At 34.8% G+C, this 22507-nt stretch overlaps 2 protein-coding genes across 2 annotated transcripts; both read right to left on the reverse strand.

Annotated features, from left to right (window-relative positions):
• Nucleotides 1-781: 781 nt before the first annotated feature.
• Nucleotides 782-5146, reverse strand: LOC128677680 (pupal cuticle protein 27-like). The gene is made up of 4 exons (XM_053758694.1): nucleotides 5036-5146; nucleotides 3758-3998; nucleotides 2757-3005; nucleotides 782-1669 (listed from the first exon to the last, which is right to left on the reverse strand). The coding sequence occupies exons 1-4, from the start codon at nucleotides 5042-5044 to the stop codon at nucleotides 1554-1556; spliced, it is 615 nt and encodes a 204-aa protein (XP_053614669.1). The 5' UTR covers nucleotides 5045-5146; the 3' UTR covers nucleotides 782-1553.
• A 5535-nt stretch (nucleotides 5147-10681) lies between these two features.
• LOC128677679 (keratin, type I cytoskeletal 9-like) lies at nucleotides 10682-15124 on the reverse strand. Its single transcript, XM_053758692.1, has 4 exons — nucleotides 15014-15124; nucleotides 13044-13182; nucleotides 11878-12177; nucleotides 10682-11060 (listed from the first exon to the last, which is right to left on the reverse strand). Exons 1-4 carry the CDS (start codon nucleotides 15020-15022, stop codon nucleotides 10753-10755), a joined length of 756 nt encoding a protein of 251 aa, XP_053614667.1. The 5' UTR covers nucleotides 15023-15124; the 3' UTR covers nucleotides 10682-10752.
• Between the last annotated feature and the right edge of the window lie 7383 nt (nucleotides 15125-22507).

A 22507-nucleotide genomic window follows, 5' to 3' on the forward strand; every position in this document is an offset into this window, starting at 1 on the left:
GTCTGTCTGTTCGTGCTAAACTCAAAAATCTACTGCACGGATTTTCTATGCTGTTTTAACCAATAGATAATTTGATATGGCCTAGAAAGAGTCTGGCGTTTTATCCCAATCCACATAAAGACCACAACATTAGCACACATTAGCTATATAGGTATAGGACGATAAAATAAGATTTTGGAAGAGTTATCTTAGTATGTCGTTTATATTCATATTTCCATACTAAATATGATAAATGCGTGGAAAGTGTTTTAATGACGCTCTTACAGCTAAATTATATTGGCCGATTTTGATGATATTCAGATTAGATATAGTTAATTATTCTAGGTAACAAATAGCTTATCAAGAGCAGAGCTGCAGGCAGTTGTTGAAAATGAAAATGAAAAATTTATTTATTTGTAAATAACTAATATTGTGCGTTGACACAACGAGGTTAGGTTCCCGGTGGTTATTACAAATTTTAACAAAGACAAGAATGAGTTTTACTAGGTATATGAAGTTAAATTAATTACTCTGTACTGTAGTAATGTCAATTTTATGAATGATTGATTTTGGAAATTATTCCTTCCTCAAGAAAATTGACGGATTGTAATGACCGCGCAGCCGCAGCGGTCGAAACGCTCTGCGAACAACCCTCCCCTGTGCTGTGGGTAGCAGGCTCCTCAGTAGACATTTACAGAGTTATTTACTGTGGTATAAAGACACATTATATGATTCGCATTTTAACTTAAAAGGAATGTAAACATTAATGAAAGTTTCGATGAAATATGGTACATTTATATTTATTTAAATATAGTAGTATAAGTTTTCTAACATTCATAAACGTAATGATACTAATGCAGAAAATTATGATCTTGATGGCCTAAAAACAAGAGCTCGTTAGTTAAGATACACATATACAGTTTGTATGTTCGTCTGTAATGATGCGTAGTTGGGCAATGACTCAATGAAAGAGGACCTTGACCAGAGAATTAGTAAGCACATTTAATTATTTCAATCTTAGGTATTTTTTTTTTGTTTAGCCTACAAAGATTACACTCGCATAATGGTATCGTTAAGGTTACCGTCATTTTTGTATCTTACCAAAGAAAATATTATAACAATTTTAACACATTACCTAAAAAGTGTATCAACAAGACACACACGACGTGTCCACGTAAATAACTATAGTATGGCAACATTTAATGGCCTACACTATGCATTAAGTTTAGCTCGGACACAGAAGCGAGCATTACACACCCCCAAACGCATACAGATATTATCTGTGTTCAAAAATACAAATATTTACCCGCTCTTGGAATAGAACTCAGGGCCTCCAGATAATGAAATCAATTACATTCCTTGTAAATAATAGAGAAGAAGAGAAATTTATAGTAAACCTTTGTTAGAGAAATTCTAGATGGATAAAATCAAAATTAACGCTGCGACCTTATTTATTTAATAATGTACAAAAACAATTAGGTACATAATTCTACATCTAAATAAAGCTCACTAATCATTCACATTAAATATTAGCTAAGACAGAATGCTATTTTCAGTGCAATCATTTAACAATATTAATACTGGTAGCCCGCGTTGGAATTAAAACTGCTCTGGTGGTTTGAAGATCCAAAGCTTTGGCCTTGTCCGCCATTTTTCTTTCCACGTCTGTGATCATCTGGCCGGTATTGTCCTAAAACATAAAAAAATCATATCATATCATTTTTATTAACCCCCGACGCAAAAAGAGCGGTGTTATAAGTTGTCTGTCTGTGTATCCGATGAACCGATTTTCATTTAGTTTTTTTTGTGTCAAAGATAATTTTATCCCGAGTTTCCTTAGCCATGTTTCGTGAAAATCGGTTCAGCCGTTCAAAAGTTGGAGCGAATTTAATATCGAAAGTCGAGGTTTTTTAATTTGTCTATCAAATAAACTTGCTTGCTTAAATAGGGTAGGTTATACAATATCCACATAATACTTTAGTACAAGCCTATTTAGCCTGTGTGAATAGTATGCAAATGTTAATACATTAATTAAAAAAATATAAAATGACATCAGATTAAAAATTATATATTAAACATTAGAAATTAAATTAGTTTTATAATTATAAAAATAAAATTAATATTAGTGGCATGTGGTTCCGCTGTAGAATAGAACTACTCTTAAGGACCCATTGCTCAGTCGGGCTCCGTTGCGACGATACAGCACGTTGTGTTTCCGTTGTTTTCTACAGGTTTTGACCCAGACGTGCGTTGTTGAACCTCGAAACTTCATAGAATTTTACCGTTGAGTTTCGACGCGTTCGAGCGCACAGGTGCAATGGAGCAATTAAATAAATAAATAAATATATTAGGACAAATCACACAGATTGAGCTAGTCCCTAAGCAAGTTCTAGACTTGTGTTATGGGATACTAACTCAACGATACTATATTTTATAACAAATACATATATAGATAAACATCCAAGCCCCGGGCCAATCATTTTGGATCATGACCCGACCGGGGATCGAACCCGGGACCTCTCGGTTCAGAGGCAAGCATTTTGCCACCGAGGTCGTCAAATTGCTCACAACATTCATCCGTTTATGTCTTACGAGGCAGTTAAATAAATCTTGAACTAATAGGTCTTTCCGAGGAAGGTTTTTTTTGGAATCTACAAATTTAAAGTCATTTTTATTCTGACCCCAGGGTTTGCAGCGTCTCTGCCCCGAACGTATAGGGAAGATGTGAGAAACTGATGTCACCTTTACCTTTTTATATCAAACTAAAAACGAATTACCATCATCATATATCCCAGCTGCTTCGTCCTTCTCATTTTGCTGTAGACCAGCCAAGATTTCAGCAGGTATAGCTGGTGCTACCGGGATATGAGCTCCTTGAGCTTGGAATCCACCTTCTCCAGCAGAGAATGTGATAGTGTAAGTGTTGCCATCGTCACCCTTGTAGGAGAAACCGCCGTGGGTTTGACCAGAGTTGCCAACTTCTTCCGAGCGGATGCCGTTTGAAGTTTCATAGCTGTAGTGGAAACCTGAAAATATTTATTTACCTTGTTGTGCACTTTTAATATATACTACTAGAATATTTAATGACGAAAGTGGGTAAAAACGTTTGGAAAAATAACAATTGTTATAATTTTGATATAAATTTGGCTTTATTAAATGGTAAATTAATGACATAAAAATATGATGACTGATTTAATTTCAATTCAACAACACACGACAGTCATCAAAACATCATCTAAAATAATTATATTATTATAACCATCGAAATAAATCCGTTATGGTATATAATAAAATGTTCTTGGATATAACAGCCTAAGTTACGTAAGAAATCAATAGATACCTCCGTCATCTACTTTAAAAGGGCTCTTAAAAAATTGACGTGGAATTGACAAGTTCACAAACATTAAAAATGTTAAACAAATATTAAAATTATATCTATTCACAACAACCAGCTGCGTAACGTATACAGTCTACGTTGCACGGTTTACGGGTATTTTGTTTACGGGTACAGGCATTGTTGTCTAGTGAGGGATCACTGTTAATATTTTAGCTATTATCTATTATAATGTTGTTCACAAAATATTGTTTCTTTGTATATGAAACTTTATTGTTTCAAGTGAAAACATACTAGTAAACAAATGACAGTATTACTAAAAGCGTTTTCGCCATATTTGTTTAGGTATGTTGACATGATAATACTTCGAAGAAATGTATGCTGAGCAAAAAAGAAAAATTGTTCTTTTCCTTTTGCAACAACAAAATATTTGTGCGTACTTACCCTTATCGTTAATTTCTTGATCTTGACTCAAAATCTGCGCGTTTTTCTCCTGTTGCTGTTGAGGTCGTCTGTTTGCCGTGTCTCCAGAACTGTATTGGTTGAAAGACCCTTGGAAACTGGTAGAAGAACTGTGGAAGGATTGACTTTGGACTGATGCTTGGTATCCACCCTGGTTGGCAGGAAGGTAGGCGTTGGGTAGCTGGGCTGCCGAGCCGAAGGCAATAGCAGATGTGAAGATTATCTGTAATTTGAATGAATGAAAAATTATTTATTCAAGTAACCAGGACTCAATACTGTTAGTAAACTTATACTATGTTAGTAAAAATGATAATTAATTTTCTTATACTTATTATTGACGACATCGGTGGCGAGATGGTATGGTGGCTTGCCTCTGAACAGAGAGGTCCCGGGTTCGAGCCCCGGTCGGGACATGATAGGAAATGATCTTTTTCTGATTGATTCTGATTGATCTGATCTTTATCTATATATATGTTTTGTTATAAAATATAGTATCGTTGAGTTAGTATCCCATAACACAAGTCTCGAACTTACTTTGGGGATAGCTCAATCTGTATGATTTGTCCTAATATATTATATATTATTAAAATAATTATAAGAATATTATTTTTTACAAAACAATCATAGGACTGGGTTAATTATCTATTTTGGAAGTAATTTTTGAGTTTTGTAATGAAAAAAAAAATGAGTGAAGACTTCGGAAGCTTCTTAGCTAAAGCAAATATAATATGGAGAGAGAATCAACCTCTATGGCTCGGTAATAGCGGAGTTTGCTATGAATTTGGGAAGGTTGATGTTCTGTTGAATGTACTAGTCGCCACACAAACTGTAACAGTTGACATTTTAAGAAGATTAAAAATCTTTATTATTTTTTAAGGGAAAACTTTTCTTTTCGCCCCTTGAGATGAAATATAGTTTCCTTAGAATAATTTATATATTATGACAAATATATATATTATGACAAATATATATATTATGACAAATCACACAGATTGAGCTAGCCCCAAAGTAAGTTCGAGTCTTGTGTTATGGGATACTAACTCAACGATACTATATTTTATAACATATACATATATAGATAAACATCCATGACCCGGGCCAATCAGAAAAAGATCATTTTCCATCATGACCCGACCGGGGATTGAACCCGGAACCTCTCGGTTCACAGGCAAACACATTACCAATGCGCCACCGAGGTCGTCAAAAAGAAATATGTAAAGAATGATTTTATGTTAGAGAAGCAGATAAAAATATAGTTACCAATATCATTTTGATGTTTGGTCGCTACCACACCTCGCAATCGAGTTCACCCAATGTGACTTTTCAAAAAATGTCTTCTACTTTTATACCAACCGAAAATTATATTAAAAGCATCTTTGCTATATAAATGCATCCGATATGAGACCTTGGTGTTTCATTGTTATAATATAGGCAGTACTTTCTAGATTTGGTGACAAGTTATTCAATGTAAAATCATAGTCCAGGAGCTCGATGCCGTTTAAGTCTTCCTGTGAACCAAATATAATATTCATTCAAAGACATTCCACAGGCTAATATTTTTTTTATTAAATACTTTCAAATTACTCTTCGCCTGCCTTTACGAAATGTTACCTGCGCCGCAGGGCTTCGCTCCCGTGGGAATTTCGCGATAAAAAGTAGCCTATCTGTTATCCTATCTGTTATTCTAGTCAAAAATTCTAAAATTTCATAACAATCCGTCCAAACAAATGTACATATACATACATCCTCCAAAATATTCGCATTAACGAGTAACATTAGTAGAATATCTTTAAACATTGGACTTTTTTTTCGCAGTGTTGAAAGTTGTTTATCGTTTTCGTAAACCTGTATTTCCTTACACTACAGGGAAAGAAAAAGAGTTTTAAATTTACATACAGTCTCCTAGACTAATTCGACTTAAAACAGTTGATTCTGAGGCTAAATTAATTTTGGGCAAAAAAATAAGAGGACCCATTCTATCAGAATAACTTCATTCAGTAAATATATTTATTAATTATTTGTAGGTATTTAATTAAAATCAAAATCAAAATCAAATCATTTATTCAGAAATTAGGCCTTCACAGGCACTTTTTCACGTCATGATCTAAATTAAATGATGTTTACCAAAGCTACAAACTACTAGCATTTCGGAACGACCACTGCTGAGAAGAAATGCCGAAAGAAACTCATTCAAACAGTGTTGGTCCCTATTATGCCAGAAGGGCTTACTATTTTTTAAATATAACCGACAATATGTATATTGTATAAGTGGTGGTGGTGTAATGGTTAAGACCCCGCCTGTGAATCGAAAGGTCCCAGGTTCGAATCCTACTCGTGCCACATGAGTTTGTATGCCAATCTGACTCATGTGTAGTGGTAGACCACTACTTGCATCTGGTGAAGGAAAACATCGTGAGGAAACCTGAACACTGGTTAGTTATTAACTTGGTATGCTTCATAACTTCGCCAAGAATGTTGTTGTGTGTGTTTCATTTCACGTATTGACCACGACCCTCAGCCATGAGGAATACGACTATGAAGAAGATTAGATTAATTCTTACTTGCTTTATTTTTTGGTAATCGAGTGATAAGACACCCTGTAAGAGAAAATCTTATGATATTTTGGGATTTGAATGCCTAACTTTCTATATTTATTTCGAACTGACCAATCTGCTATGAAGGAAGCTAGTAAAACCTCTTAATAATAAATAAATAATAAATATATATATTAGGACGAATCACAGAGATTGAGCTAGCCCCAAAGTAAGTTCGAGACTTGTGTCATGGGATACTAACTCAACGATACTATATTTTATAACAAATACATATATAGATAAACAGCCAAGACCCGGGCCAATCAGAAAAATATCATTTTCCATCATGACCCGACCGAGAATCGAACCCGGGACCTCTCGGTTCAGTGGCAAGAACTTTACCACTGCGCCACTGAGGTCGACAAATAATATAATAGAACTTTTAATATCTTTAAACATCGTCAATAAAATAGCATCACCTATTTTACGCATATTTCGTGACTAATAAATTAAAGTTTTATTACAAAATCACGTTAATGCATCCGGGGTAAACAATAACAATTAACAGAAATTAAGTTCAACGTCGAACTTGACCAAGCTTTAAGCTCCGAAGGCTGCGAAAGTTCAAGGTCTCAGTGAAGGGCACAAGCCCACTTTGTCTTGTTGGAGTTACGTTACGTAAATGCGGCCATTACGTGTGCCAACATTTCTTTTTGCTTGGTTTGTTAATTTTTATTTTTAATTTACATTACTTTCTATTTATTTCTATAATAACGGGACGCAACACGCAGCGAATATCAGGAACGGAAAGTGAAATGAATATAGAATATAGTTATATATATATATATAGCGGTACAATAAAGTGGAAGAATATAGTATAAAATAATTGCAGAATTTTTATTTTGATTCTTTTTTGGAAGATTCATGAATTCATTCATTTCAATGATTCATGCAGGCAAAGCTTCAAGCAAGAGCTAGTGGTTTTGTGTACATACATTAACATATTTGCTTTAAATGAGTGTAGGCAAAAACTCAGGATGTCCACTTAGTTATTTCCAAAGCAGTCCTGATCTGTCTCTTTTTGATAACATCTGGATATAAATAGCCCGAAATTTTCTCATCTTATTATTTAAATTTAGTTTAATAACAATAATAGGTTGTGGATCTTCTAATCGTAGTGGTACTGTGTTATGTTATATTAATGCCTATTAATATAACATAACACAGTGCTCCTACGATTAGATTATATAAAATAACACAGTGCTACTACGATTAGATTATATAACATAACACAGTGCTACTACGATTAGATTATATAACATAACCCAGACCTACTACGATTGATTATATAACATAACACAGTGCTACTACGATTAGATTATATAACATAACCCAGACCTACTACGATTAGATTATATAACATAACACAGTGCTACTACGATTAGATTATATAACATAACACAGTGCTCCTACGATTAGATTCTATAACATAACACAGTGCTACTACGATTAGATTATATAACATAACATAGTGCTACTACGATTAGATTATATAACATAACACAGTGCTGCTACGATAAGACTATATAACATAACACAGTGCTAGTACAATTAAATTTGTAAAAAAAATATGAGTTTTGGTAGCCTTACCAAAACTCTTTTTTTTTTAACAAAAGCGAAATTAATCATGTTTATTTTAAAGTTTGACTCAGTTTGCTTAGAAACATGTACTCGTAACAAAAACATTGACCAGGTGTGCATCATAATGTCGAAAAAAAAGGGGCTCAAAAACCTGTGGAGCCAATTCTTAATTGCCACAGCTTAAGTAATTACTGTATTGATAAAGTGCGTCGAATTTAACGCGGTATGTGTTTTTATGTATGTGATTTTTGTGTTAAAAAAGATATGATTTTGAAAATCCAAACGAGTTTATATCCTGTTACATAAACGTTACATGACGATAATGTGCAATGGCGTAGCTATCGCATGTGCAATGGGTCCTGGGGGAAATAAAAAAATGGGGCCCCACTGCTATCAGAACTGGTAAGGTTTTATGAAGTAAAATCATTAAATATACAAATAGGACATAAAATAATTAAATATACAGAGACATTAATATGAGTGGTACTTAAATCAAATAAAATTGAACCTTTGTTTAGACTAGTACAAAAAAATATTGACAAAAGCTTACTTACTCCTGATAAAACATTAACCATTCTAGAAAAAAAATCTTGACTCGAGTTGACAATCGCGAATTACAAAAACGCACATTGATAAATAATAAAACGCACATATTGATATCCGTCAAATCGATAACATTGTCAACCCTCATAAATAATTTAGAGGATTTCCCTTTTTATAACTTTCGAATTCATCTGAAACTGAGTTTCCATTATTAAAATCGTGTTGCAACCTGTCATATTTATTTTGAAAAGGGGAGAAATTTTTAAAATGGGAGGATTTTTCAAAAGATGAGTACGATTGAGATTTTCTGGTAAGGATTCGAGGGCCCCCTGAGCTTGAGGACCCCGGGCACTGCCCCGCTTAGCCCCTTAGTAGCTACGCTACTGATAATGTGTCATCCTTATTTATTGACACAAAGTAGAGTGATGCGATGCGATGCCAAAAAAAAAATAGTGTATCCTATATTCCGTGTGTACCACATACTTAAGCGTGAAGTTCACGTATCTTCTATGCATAATTAATTGACGACCTCGGTGGCGCAGAGGTAAAGTGCAAGCGCTACGCCTCTGAACCGAGAGGTCCCGGGTTCGATCCCCGGTCAGGGATCATAATGGAAAATATTTTTCTGATTAGCTTGGATGTTTATCTATATATGTATATATTATAAAATATAGTATCGTTGAGTTAGTATCCCATAACACAAGTCTCGAACTTACTTTGGGGCTAGCTCTATCTGTGAGATTTGTCCTAATATATTTATTTATATTTATAATTATTGTAGTTAATTAGTCCGTACTTCAGTACGGAGAAGGACATAGGTATGTTACCTTTCGTCTATAAATATCTGTTTCTATAATTTATTTTCGCATCGTATTGCATTGCGACTCATTCATAAACATGAACAATTTTTAATTATATACAACTACTTCGTTTTAATTAATGTTTTTTAAAGACTTTAATGTTAATAATTTAAAATTTTACTAAATGGATTTAGGTAGATAAGAAATTTGCTACATGTAACGTGTGATGTGGGAGAAATAATTTGTTTATAAAGCTGTGTTTTTTTATACAAGAAAAAAGAAATTTCGTCAAAATCTTTTTATACAAGATTGGACCGGCCATGATCATAGCTATTCGATATACTGACATGCTTATTTTGAATGCAAATTTTGTCTCAATTTAAGGAAAAAGCGGTGGTGGTGTGATGGTTAAGACGCCCGCCTGTGGATCGAAAGGTCCCAGGTTCGAATCCTACTCGTGCCACATGAGTTTGTATACCAGTCTGACTCATGTATAGTAAGAAATAAAATTGGAGAAAACTGTATGAATTTTTGTATTTCTACAAAGACAAGCAACAAACAAGTGAAGGTATAAAAACCCACAAACAATTAAAAGAAAATATTAAGAAAGAGGCTAAAGGTCTTAACATGGTTTTCATCGACCACCACTTGCTTCCGGTGAAGGAAAACATCGTGAGGAAACCTGCACACTGGTTGATTCTTATTAACTTTTATGTGAAATGGAGAAGGCAATGGTAAACCACTCCATTAATAATGCCAAGAAAGTCGTTGTGTGTGTTTCATACCACGTAACAACCACGACCCTCAGCCATGAGGAATACACGACTATGAAGAAGTAAGGAAAAGTCAGCAATGTACTTCAATTCGGCAACGATTACAGCCGATAGTGTAATGTAGTTAGATTTAGTAGTACAGCAAACATTTTACAATTGTAATTTTTAAATAATTGGTACATAATACTTTTTGAATTTTAGTAGAGGATTTAAACATTTTTAATAATATATTTTGAACCAATTTTACTAATATCAATTTATTCATCAACAATACTCGTAATAATCTGTTAAATTTATGCAGAAAGCCTACAATATTGGTATATTTTTGGGAACGTATTGCACTAATTTCTGGCATTTGACAACCTCGGTGGCGCAGTGGTAAGGTTCTTGCCACTGAACCGAGAGGTCCCGGGTTCGATCCCCGGTCGGGTCATGATGGAAAATGATCTTTTTCTGATTGGCCCGGGTATTGGATGTTTATTTATATATGTATTTATTATAAAATATAGTATCGTTGAGTTAGTATCCCATAACACAAGTCCCGAACTTACTTTGGGACTAGCTCAATCTGTGTGATTTGTCCCAATATATATATTTATAAATAAAAAGCCAAAATATATCACATTACATATATTTATAGAACACATTATACAATTTAGATCACAATTGGCTAAAACACGAACGATCTAATACTGGTAGCCGGTCTTCTCGTCGAAAGCCTGCTGAGGAATGTTGTCGAAACTGGAGCTGGTCTTGGGTGCCAAGTACTGACGGCTGGCAGCGCTGGCCGCTCCAAATTGACCCTGGCTTCCTTGGGACTGGCTGCCGAACTGGCCTTGACTGCCAAATCCTTGGCTGCCCTGGTTCTGCCCAAATCCTTGACTGCCCTGGCTCTGGCCCTGGGATTGGCCGAAGCGGCTGTTGAAACTAGGAGCACCGTATTGGTTGCTGGGCTGAGAACCGAACTGGGTTGAGGCCTGGTTGCGTTGAGGTCCTGGAAGGAATATGATTGATTATGATTAAGTTTTCATCAGACACAGCTAGCTTGTGAGAAAAGCGTTCTAGCTTGTGAGAAATAACTATAAATTTAAAGATTGACGAGAAAAAGTGCCTGTGAAGGTCTAATTTCTGAATAAATGATTTGAATTTGAATTTGACACAGTTGTTCATTATAAGCATATCATTGTATCACATACTCTACGTGAATTAGGACTAATGTTAGCTCGACACTGTCGCCGAACTCAAACATATGCCGACGAGAATGCGTGAAATTTGTGTAGCTAACTCATACTAATTGAGTGCTTTTATTTACTGTAATGAAAAACAAGGAATGTATATCAAATACGCCAAAGTTTGCCAAACTGTTCGACGACATTGTGGTGCCGGCATAACATATCTATTTTTATTTCTTCTATTTAACAGGACTCGAGCGGGTTTTTGATTTAGATGGCTTAGTGGCGCGGATTTACTTTCAAAATTATATAAAATCAGTACAAAATCAACAAATTATTCGAAGTGAGGTTAAACTATAAATAAAAGAAATATTTTAAACCCTCCGCCTACAGACCACTATAGGCGCATAACGTTTATGTATTTTGTTTTAATACTTCGCGATAGATGTATGATTTACAGTCAACAGCACACCAATCTAACAAAATCAATTGCGAATTCACCACTATTTCTATTGAACATACAATTCTATATACTAACGTGAAGAGAAGTTTTCATTGGCAATGCGAGTCTTACTCATCTGAACAACATTTTAACAGCAAATAAAAATTACGTTGAAAATAATAAAAAGCTATATTTACCTTGCTTAGCACCAAAACCATTTTGTCCGTTGGCAGAAGGTCCATTAGGGGGAAGGTACTGGTTGGAAGTGGCGGCGCCGAAGGCGTCAGACCCCTGACTTCCGAAGGCTCCGTGGCTGCCTAATCCTTGGCTTCCCTGGCCTTGGCTACCGAAGGCGCCTTGGCTTCCAGCACCAGAGTGGAAGGAAGAAGCGCCATTGGAACCAAAGCCGTTAGATCCGTGAGATCCTTGGGAGCCCAGGGATTGGCTACCGAATGAAGACTGTCCATTGCTGCCAAAGCCAGATTGACCATGGCTACCTGTAGGGAGAAATTTTCCTAATTCGTTTTTGTATTACAAGCTTTGCCCCGGATCTTTCCTGTGGGAATTTCGGGATAAAAGGTATCCTTTCTGTTATTCCAGGTTATATTCTACACGTATACCAAATTTCATAACAATCCGTCTAGTAGATTTTGCGTGAAAGAGAAACAAACATACCTACATACACACATATCCTTACAAACTTTCTCATTTATAATATTAGTAGGAATAGAGAATTCGTTTTTGCTCACGGCTTCGATCGTTCACGGGATCATTGATTTTTCATCCATGAAACACTTCAAGAAGATTGGTTGAGCTATTAAATAGTGAACAGCTAACAAACTTACTTTGGCATTTATTAGTTCAAAAGTTAAGATTAAGATATACATACAGAGGATAGACAGGGGCGCGGGTTCAATTCCATAATTTTTTTATCTCATTATTATTTTCAAAAAAACTTAAGTTTAAAAGCATGTGTGACATGTATAACAAATCCATTTAAACTTTAAAAAAATGTTAAATACTCAGGTGATATTTATTTTTCTTGAACTTGTAATTTGATGGGAAATTAAAAAAAAAAACGTTTATTATTATTGTCGGGCCTCTATTATTCATTTAGTGTTTGTATTAGTGTGTGTTTGTTTGCTCCAACGTCTCCATTTAGTCTCCAAAAATTCTCTCTACATGAGACCAGAGACATGACATACATAAATAATTCATCACATTCACATTCAAGATAACACATTCAAGACAAAACATTCAAGTCATTCAAGACAGCGAAGACCATTCAAAACCAAGGAAAATAATTGGGTTAGAAAACCCTGGATTCTAACGCTTAAATAAAAGTGACAAAACAAAATATTACCTCCAAAAGCCGACTGCCCCTGGCTTCCGAAGCCCAGGTTGTTGGATCCGGCTCCTGACTGATCGGGGGGCAGGTAAGAGCGTTCGAGGTGTTCTAGGCGCGCCGCGGCGCTCACGGCGATCAGAGCAGCTATGATGAACTGAAATAGGTTAATGTTGTGTGTTATGCCGGCTAAACACTGTTATTTTCTCCACAATAACAATGAGTACTTATAACGAATAATGAAAATAAGTACAGTAAATGCCGGAAAACTGGCGCCTTGCTAGGTTTCCGAAGAACTTGGTGTTATCTGTCACCAGGAGACCGAAAAACGTGTGTTATACGTCATACTATTGATGAACTGATCGCCAAACTCTGGCGGTATACATTTCATATTTAATTCTTTTGCAATCGCATCTGTCTGAATTCGGCTTTAGTGTAGCCGGCATTGTTCATCTTTGTACTAATATAGCCTATCTATACTATTATCATAAAGAGGTAAGCATTTGTGAGTTTGTATGTTTCTAGGCGGATAATCTCCGAAACTACCGAACAAAACAAAATTCAAAAATTCTTTCACCATTAGAAAGGTGAAATGACTCAAAATTCATATCAGAGCGAAGCCCCGGGCAATATCTAGTAACATATATACAGTATTGCTACATTAGCCAAATTTTCTTAGCAGGTTATGATGACGGCTTAGAACATATTATTAAAATAAATGTATAGCAAAATCTATACATTTTTCGTTTCTGTGTATTTGGTTACATAATACTGAGTTTGTAGTAAAAAATATATGGTATTTAAAGAACCACCCTGTGTATAATATAACAATACAATAAAGCTAAAGATTTGATTTGTTCGGACGCGCAATACTTTGCAACTATGAATTCGATACGAAAATTATCTATGTGTTTTAGGCATATTCGTAACAATAGTGACAAATTAACCAGAATCCCGAAATTGCTATAGAAGCGATACCGATAGTGGGCTACAGCTAATATAATACAAAAACATAACTTGATAATACACATACAAGACAAATTATTTGGTAGTCATTCGACAAGGAACACTTGATAGGGAGATGGAAGAAGAGGCCTTATTCCAAGACGGAAAAAATAAAGGAAAGGCTGCAACCATGATAACATTTAACATAGCAGACTCCAAAAAAGGGGTTTACTGCATGATTAATTGAATAGCTATTCACTTGCTGGCAATACACACTTGAAGAACAGGACCATTGCCGCAATAGCTCTTCGGTCAAACGGACGATCGAACCAATGGTCAGTCGATAGTCTGGTACATCGATGACATGGAACATCGGCAACTCATAGGTTTGAGCCAACGGTTTCGGTGAACCACCATCGTCGGGCGCACGGCTTTCGAAATCATGCAGTAAACCCCCAAAAAAAGAGAGAGACTGCAAAATTTTTCGCGGGCTTGGGTAAAAGTCATATCGATATTTTTGCCACGATTCTAATTTATATTCTTAGCGTTCATCAATTTCAACACTTTGTAAAAGTAGTATCCATTAATCTATTCTGGTTGATTTTAGTTATTTGTGTCATTTAAAAAGTGCAATGATCATAGCAAGATAAATTAATATGGTATGGTCTGATAGTGGTTAGAGGGATGCCGACGACCGTGCAAAAAAGTAGGAAAGCGGCCCCTGGGCTCCGACGCTCAACGGTTGAGGAAGAAACCGGGACACGCACAGATGAGAGAGATAGCAAGATAAATAGGTTAAGGTCAGCAATGATTATAATTATTCATAAACTAGTAGGTACATCTGTTACGAGTATTATTTGCAATACGACACTTCTTTTAATTAAATATATTAAATTTATAATTATATTTTTTATTGCTTTTAATTTAATATTTAACAACGTTTATATATAATTTATATCACGATTTCACACATCTAAATCCTAAATCCGATTATTTTACAATCATGACTTTAATAAAAAAAGAATATTAAATGCTAATTTTACCAGTTTCATTTTTTTCAATACGCGACACACTTCAAAGGTAGGTACAACTAAATGTGATGCTCACTCCAAACTGTGAAGATGATCCACTGACTGACCTATTATATACTATACGACTTGATCCTAATCCGAACCATCTCACGCATATATCTGACGTAACTTCATAATGTAAACGAGCATTTTGTACATATCAAGTAATTAGTTTCCATGGTTTTTTTTTTATTTTATTTATCCTAGACGCGTGATGATTTGACCTCGTCGTGTCAATGTAGGAGCAATGAACAGCCGAGGATGTAATCATTGGAATTTAACATTAATATTGATACTTTCATTATTAATATCTAGTCGGCCATTGTCTGTGACGCGTAATTATTCGTGAATAGTCAAAATGTTATTAATGCAACTCTCTGCGGGAGGTTTTGTTGGTGTATAATAGAGGTCTGATGTGGTCAAGTTCAGTGGTATAGATGTTATATGACCCGGGGGTCGTGGGTTCAAATCTCTTTTTACGTGTGAATACCTAGATAAGTTTGTTTTCATGCTGCAAAGAGTTAAGTTATTCCGGTCTGATACCCAATGTACCTAGTGTATCCGGTCTGATACCTAGTGTATCCGTTTCATTTTAATTATTTTCTATTCCTTTCTGATTCCCCGTCGAGGGGATCAGAATAAATAATTAAATATTGTATTCCGTTCGGATCCCCAAGCATATTATTTTGATACAGTCAGTAAGAAAATATTTTTACTGGATAATGTTTTTTGATTTGGTATATTAAATTGTCGGTCCGGTATATTAATTAGGTTGTCAGCTACCTTATGGGTTAATCTTCATTACAATGATTTCTACCTGAAAAACAGTGTATATTCAAAAAATAACAATATATTGGATAGTAAATATTTACTCTTACTTTTTTGGTTTTAGAATGTCTGAAGGTAACAACCAGCAACAACTGTTTTCTTCTTGACTGTACTAAATTGGTAGGGGATCAGACCGGACGAAAGTAATTATAATAATTAAGGGTGGATCCGTTTGATCCGTTTTGTAGATTAGACCGGAATAACTAAAAAAGCTTATACACTTTATGAGAGGGTCGAAAATTGTAAATTAAACTGTGCCCTAGCCTGACAGGATATTTAGACTAAAAGTCGACTGGTCTCTCTCTCTCTCTCTCTCTCCTTATCCTTATGAATTCATAGTCTCGTTTTCAGCCGCAACGCCGAAAATAAATAATTATTTTAAAGACTCGACTGAAATTTTCAGACTGGCCTGGACTGGACTGGAAATTAATTCATTATAGAATTTAATTAATATTTTTTAGCCGCCCTGGCTGGCTTCGCTCGATGTCTATAAACCTCCGGGAATAAATTATCGAAATAACAGTGAAAACTGCATCAAAATCCGTTGCGTTAAAAATAAGAAATCTTTTAAACAGACAGATGCTGATCTCACAAGGAAGATAATTTTGCACCAGTCACTTTGACGTTGACTTTAACCAGCGATGACGTTTAGACAAAATGGCGTACTTTGCGTATTCCTGCGCACGTTAAGTTACCATCAAAATTGATAGTGTTTCCCATGCTGTCAAATCGTTATAATATTAAAATATCTGAGTTTGTAACTCCCTATAAAAACTACAATGATTTAAGGCAATAAAAATTGGTCTTTTTTATAAATTCAGTGTAAAGCAATTAATATTTATTAATAAAAACTCGACGATGAGTGACTGATTGGTATCGGTTGGTGGATACGAAACTTGAAATTTTGCGTGTATTTTTAATAGCGTAAATTAGCAATGTTCACAGTTACATCTAGCTGCGACTCAAAGCCCGCCTGAAAACATACAAAACAAAAACATTTGGCTGTTTTATGACCGGCCATCTGGCAGACGTTAACCCTCCTTGGGAATACTAATGTTGCCTGCTGCTGCCTAGGCTGTGTCCCCAGAGCGTGTACCCATTGCTCGGTAGTGTGCGACGTCTTCCATCATGTTGACGTCCGTCGACGGATCAACACAGAAGAAAGTACTTAGGAATTGTATAATATTTCGACGTACGTCAACTCATGTCAGTATCAAATCCTAAACAACAGAGCACGACGGAGCCACAACATGGTGCGTCGTCGCAACGGAGCGCGACTGAGCAACGGGTGCGCGCCCTTAGTCGCCTGGTACGACATCAGCGGAAGGAATATGGAATTGTCCTATTTTAAGGCGGAACCACACGATATCTGATTTGAAAAATAACACAATAAAAAAGTGTATCATCGGCTTTAAATATGAAATGATAGATAGCCTAGGTTAAACATTTCTGTCCAGCGTAAGCTTATATCTTGTCAGGAGTCCTATTATTAGAGGCTCTTATCGTAAGAGCTTCGTCGATTGTTCTCTCTCCAAGACCAACTCCTTCACTTCTTGATACGACACAACAATCACTTTTTCTTTTATTTTTCAAGAGTTCCAAAGTAATGCTTATTTTGTCCATCTGACTATGCAATATGATTATTGTAGGTAGCCGATTATTGTCTGTTATGTGTTCACACACTCATCTGTGGAAAAATATTATAATTATTTTAAATTAATGATATTTATTATCTTTTAAAATAAAATAATTGATTTTGCATTATGATGTGTATAACAAAATGACAGTACAAATAATGACTCGGGTCATTGATTCGATAAAGATCTAGATTATACTTAAACGCTTGAAAATTTATTTGAAATACATTGCAAAATATACTTTTTCTCTTTCCCGTAGAACGTGAACACAATTTTGAGCAATCTAAATATAAAGATAATATTCAATTGCAATTAATACGAAAAAGTGCTTGATTTTACGCACATTATTCGTCTCTCTCTATCTCTCATCTGAACTGTCTCTTTCCAACGACGGAGAGTCGGAGCTCAAATACTGCTATCCTACATTTTCTCCTCCATCGAGTCTTAGTTTAAATGTTTGCCATATCCTTAATGACTTTATCTTTGGTTTACGCCTTCTGCCAGGACCAATAATCATCTCGGACAAAAGTATAAGAATTCAATCTAATTTTTTAATATGAAAATGTTATTGTATTACATAATAATTCTTAAGTCCTCTCTTGTCACGTCTAACATTTAGGCTATATGTATTTATAAATGTATGTAATTATTTATATGTATTTATATTATATCTATTTTATGTATTTTTGGTTATTGTTATATATATTTATGTATTTATTTATTTAGATTTTACTTTTCCTAAGTATATTTATTTATTTTCTTACAATTTATAGTCTTCTCTGTTCATGTTGTACGCTATTACGTCTCATACACGTCCTCTCAACCTATCGCCGTTGACTGCAAGAGATCCCTACATGGGTTAAGTCCGCCGTTGTACAATGTATCTTTCTTATATTAATTTTGATTAATGTGTTTATTTTCGTTCAATAAAGTTATTACAAACAATCAAACAATATTTTTTATGTTATTTATTGGAAGTGTTATTTATCTAAAGCATCATAGACATATCGACATTAGGTGCAGTGTCTAGCGCTATTTTATCAAGACTCTGATAAACACATCAATTATTAACCTTGGTTAGAATAATAAAATCATTAATTTCTTGATAATCAAATGAATTGACACAGCTGTTGCATATTTCGTTGTGAAAATCAACGATTACAACATTATAATGATTGATAACAAATAATTAATCAAATAATTTGATCATATTCAAAAGATCAAAATCAAATTGAATCAAAAGATCCATAGTTATACAGGAATGAACTTTTGTAGGTATTCGTTTTGTTGGAATTTCAATAAACAATTTCTTTCATATCCAGTTTATTTTTAATAACACTTGTCCGCATAAAATTATTTTTTAGCGCCGATGCAAAAATAGGTGTGTTATAAGTTTAAGGTCTGTGTATCTGTTTATCTGTCTGTGTCATCGTAGCTCCCAAGCGGATAATCCGATTTTTGTTTAGCTTTTTTGTGTCATAGATAGTTTTATCCCCAGTGTTCTTAGCCATGTTTCATGAAAATCTGTTCAGCCGTTCAAAAGTTGTAGCGAAATGAATATTGAAAGTCGGGGTTTTTTAATTTGTCTAACAAGTATACTTATTACAAGCTTTTATTTAGTTTCACCTGGGTCCCGTTGTCTGTCTACAATCAAATCTTGCAGTTCCAGTTCCAGTTGACCTACAGAGTTGATATTTGCCACGTCGCTTCAGTTTCCATGACAATGCATTATTATGATATGCATGACCCTGATAGTGTAGCCCGGATCGGCTCCAAACGATGGAACTCCTTAAGCGTTTACAGCACGGACATGGGTTTTTGTCTGGCGTTTCATTTACAATATTTTGTACTAGCTTTTGACTGCGGCTTCGCCTGGGTGAATTTCTTTGCGAAAGCGGAACAGATAAGATTGTCATACATGTTTTCACCCCCCATTATAGTAATTTGGGGGTTGATTTCTGAAAAAAGTAGCCAATGTTTGAACGGGGCTCTTGAACTACATGCATACCAAATTTCATCAAAATCGGTCTAGCGGTTTAGCCGTGAAAGTGAAACAGGCAGACAGACTTTCGCATTTATAATAATTAGTATGATTCATACTCGTATGCGCATGTTATTATCTAGTCTTCCTGTTTCATTGATTACATGTAAATAATTAATAAAAAACATTATTGATTTCTTCTAATTTTGGACAAATTTTGACATTTAACCGGTGTTTTAATTATGTAACATCAAATATTGCAGTGGTATTGCTATAACACATATTTTAATTAATGATATCGTATGATGTTAAGCTTGTAAATTGTAATATGATGGCTTAATTGATGCCTACTGCCGGTACCAAGCTATCATTTGCAATTTTGGCATGTCAAGAGTATTTACGAGCCATCGTATTGATAATTACTCCTTGGCTTTCGTATAATGTTCCCTTCTTCTTTATCGTATTTCCTCATGGCTGAGGGCCGTGGTCATTACGTGGTATTAAACACACACAACAATGGAGTGGTTTGCCATTGCCTTCTCCATTTTATACTTAATAATGTTCTCAAATGTTTCTAAAAAATAATGTGTACTTGTTCTTTGGTATAGAAATAATATTATCAATTTGTTTTATTTTTTTTTATCTCACTTGTTTTACTGTTTACGAAACTGTAACTAAACTCATATCAGCGTAATGACGCCGAACTGCAAAACCCGGTCTCTGTTTCATTCCATGTTATTACGTGGAATAAAATAAATGAAGTGGATTTTTCAGAAACATATGCCTTCTTCGTTCAACACAGATATTATTTCTCCATTTTATATATGAATGCGTGAATGAAATATAAATGCGTTTTATATATTATGCGTGAATCAGATTTACAGTTTGATTGCTGAAATCATATCCAAAACCGGTATTTTAGATTACATTGAACGACATAAACAACAAAACGCTTTAATAATATTTCGACTGAACAATAAACTAGCGATATACATTTTCGTGAAGTTCGATCTACATAGGTATGACAATACGAAAATTATATATCCGTGGCGAATTCAAATTCAAATCATTTATTCAGAAATTAAACCTTCACAGGCACTTTTTCACGTCAATTTTTATATTAAATAGTTATTATACGAGTACATAAGCCACAAACTACTGGTATTTCGGAACGACCACTGCTGAGAACAAATGCCGAAAGAAACTCATTTGAACAGTGTTGGTCCCTATCATGCCAGAAGGGCTTACCATTATAGTTTCTTACAATTTTTTTTCTAATAATATATCATAGTACATAATGTACAAAGTCAAACATCGACCAACGGCTGATATAGGTATTTTTCGCCGAAACTTTAACGAGTGCCAAACGGCCGGTCCCTGAACAGAGTACACTAGTCACATCGCAACCTGATTTCCGGGTCGCTTCGTGCCTCAATAATTAGCAGCATCAAATCAATTAACATTTTTTTTTGTAAATCGGTTTATCGTTTACGGTTTTGACATGAGATTCGAAGGTTTCAATAATGGGAAACGGAACCGCGTGATGTATATAGATATATAAAGTTAATTTTACTCGCAGCGGTTTATTTGACCGTTGAGGGGCGAAATGATCGTTTGTTTGTCTGTCGCTCGATTGGATTTTAAATTAGAATAAAAATATTATTTTATACTATACTAGCGGCCCGTGCCGGTTTTGCTCGGGTAAAAACTTAATATATTATACAACTAAACATTCCTCAGGATTCACACTATTTATAAATGAAAACCGCATGAAAATCCGTGTAGTAGTTTTTGAGTTTATCGCGAACAGACGCCGCAGTGGACTTTGTTTAATAATATTTTTATGTTTAGAATAATATAAGGACTACATTTATCGGCGAACTCAAACGGATGCAGACACGATTCAATGTACAATGCGTTGCGTGCTTTTTATTACCGCATGGAAACACGAGCAATCTCTCTCTCATCTGAACGTTTCCCGGTTTATTCCTTAGCCAGAGCGGAGCCCAGGGTCCACTTTCTTACTTTTACGATATATAAAAGTATATACAAATAGTAAACGTAACACTTTATGATGGCATTCTCTAACAATAACCATTAGATCAAATAGATATTAATAAATAACATGTTCGGCTGGAATAAACGTAAATAGGTTGTCTAAATCGTTTATATATAATAATATATAATAATAATAAATATGTTGTTTATTTTATTTAAATCTTTTTTGCCAATCCCGCTAAAATCTATACTATTATTAAAAGAGGTAAGCGTTTGTGAATTTGTTTGAGGCGGTTGATCTTAGAAACTACCGAACCGATTTAAAACATTCTTTCACCATTAGAAAGGTACATTATCCAAGATTGCTTTAGGATATATTTTATCTCAATATATATTTTAACACGGGATTCGCTCCGGGAACATATAGTATGTATCTCTATCCCTTTAAACATGCAAGATTGTGTTCTAAACATTCAATTCCTAAGTCCTGTGTCACGTCACCATGATCAACCATGGCCTTATAAAAGTTTAAAGCAATTTTGCAAATTATACTTAAGTTGAGTACTTCGTTAAGTATCGTTGTTTCGCTGATAATATCTGGTCACATACCTACTTTAGAACACGACTTTGCAATGTACTAATACGCATGTAGAATTGATAAAAGTGAACCTCAAAAGATGATATAATAAGGATTTATTTTTCATACTATTGAGCAAACAAACAGGCATACGACCCACCTGATAGGTAGTAGTCTTGGTTCTTAGTTCTTTATTTGACAACCTCTTTGGCGCAGTGGTAAGGTTCTTGCCACTGAACCGAGAGGTCCCGGGTTCGATCCCCGGTCGGGTCATAATGGAAAATGATCTTTTTCTGATTGGCCCGGGTCTTGGATGTTTATTTATATATGTATTTATTATATAAATATAGTATCGTTGAGTTAGTATCCCATAATACAAGTCTCGAACTTACTTTGGGGCTAGCTCAATCTGTGTGATTCGTCTCAATATATTTATTTATTTATTT

This window comes from Plodia interpunctella, chromosome 18 (assembly GCF_027563975.2).
Source record: "Plodia interpunctella isolate USDA-ARS_2022_Savannah chromosome 18, ilPloInte3.2, whole genome shotgun sequence".
In the NCBI taxonomy this organism is placed as follows: Eukaryota; Metazoa; Arthropoda; class Insecta; order Lepidoptera; family Pyralidae; genus Plodia; species Plodia interpunctella.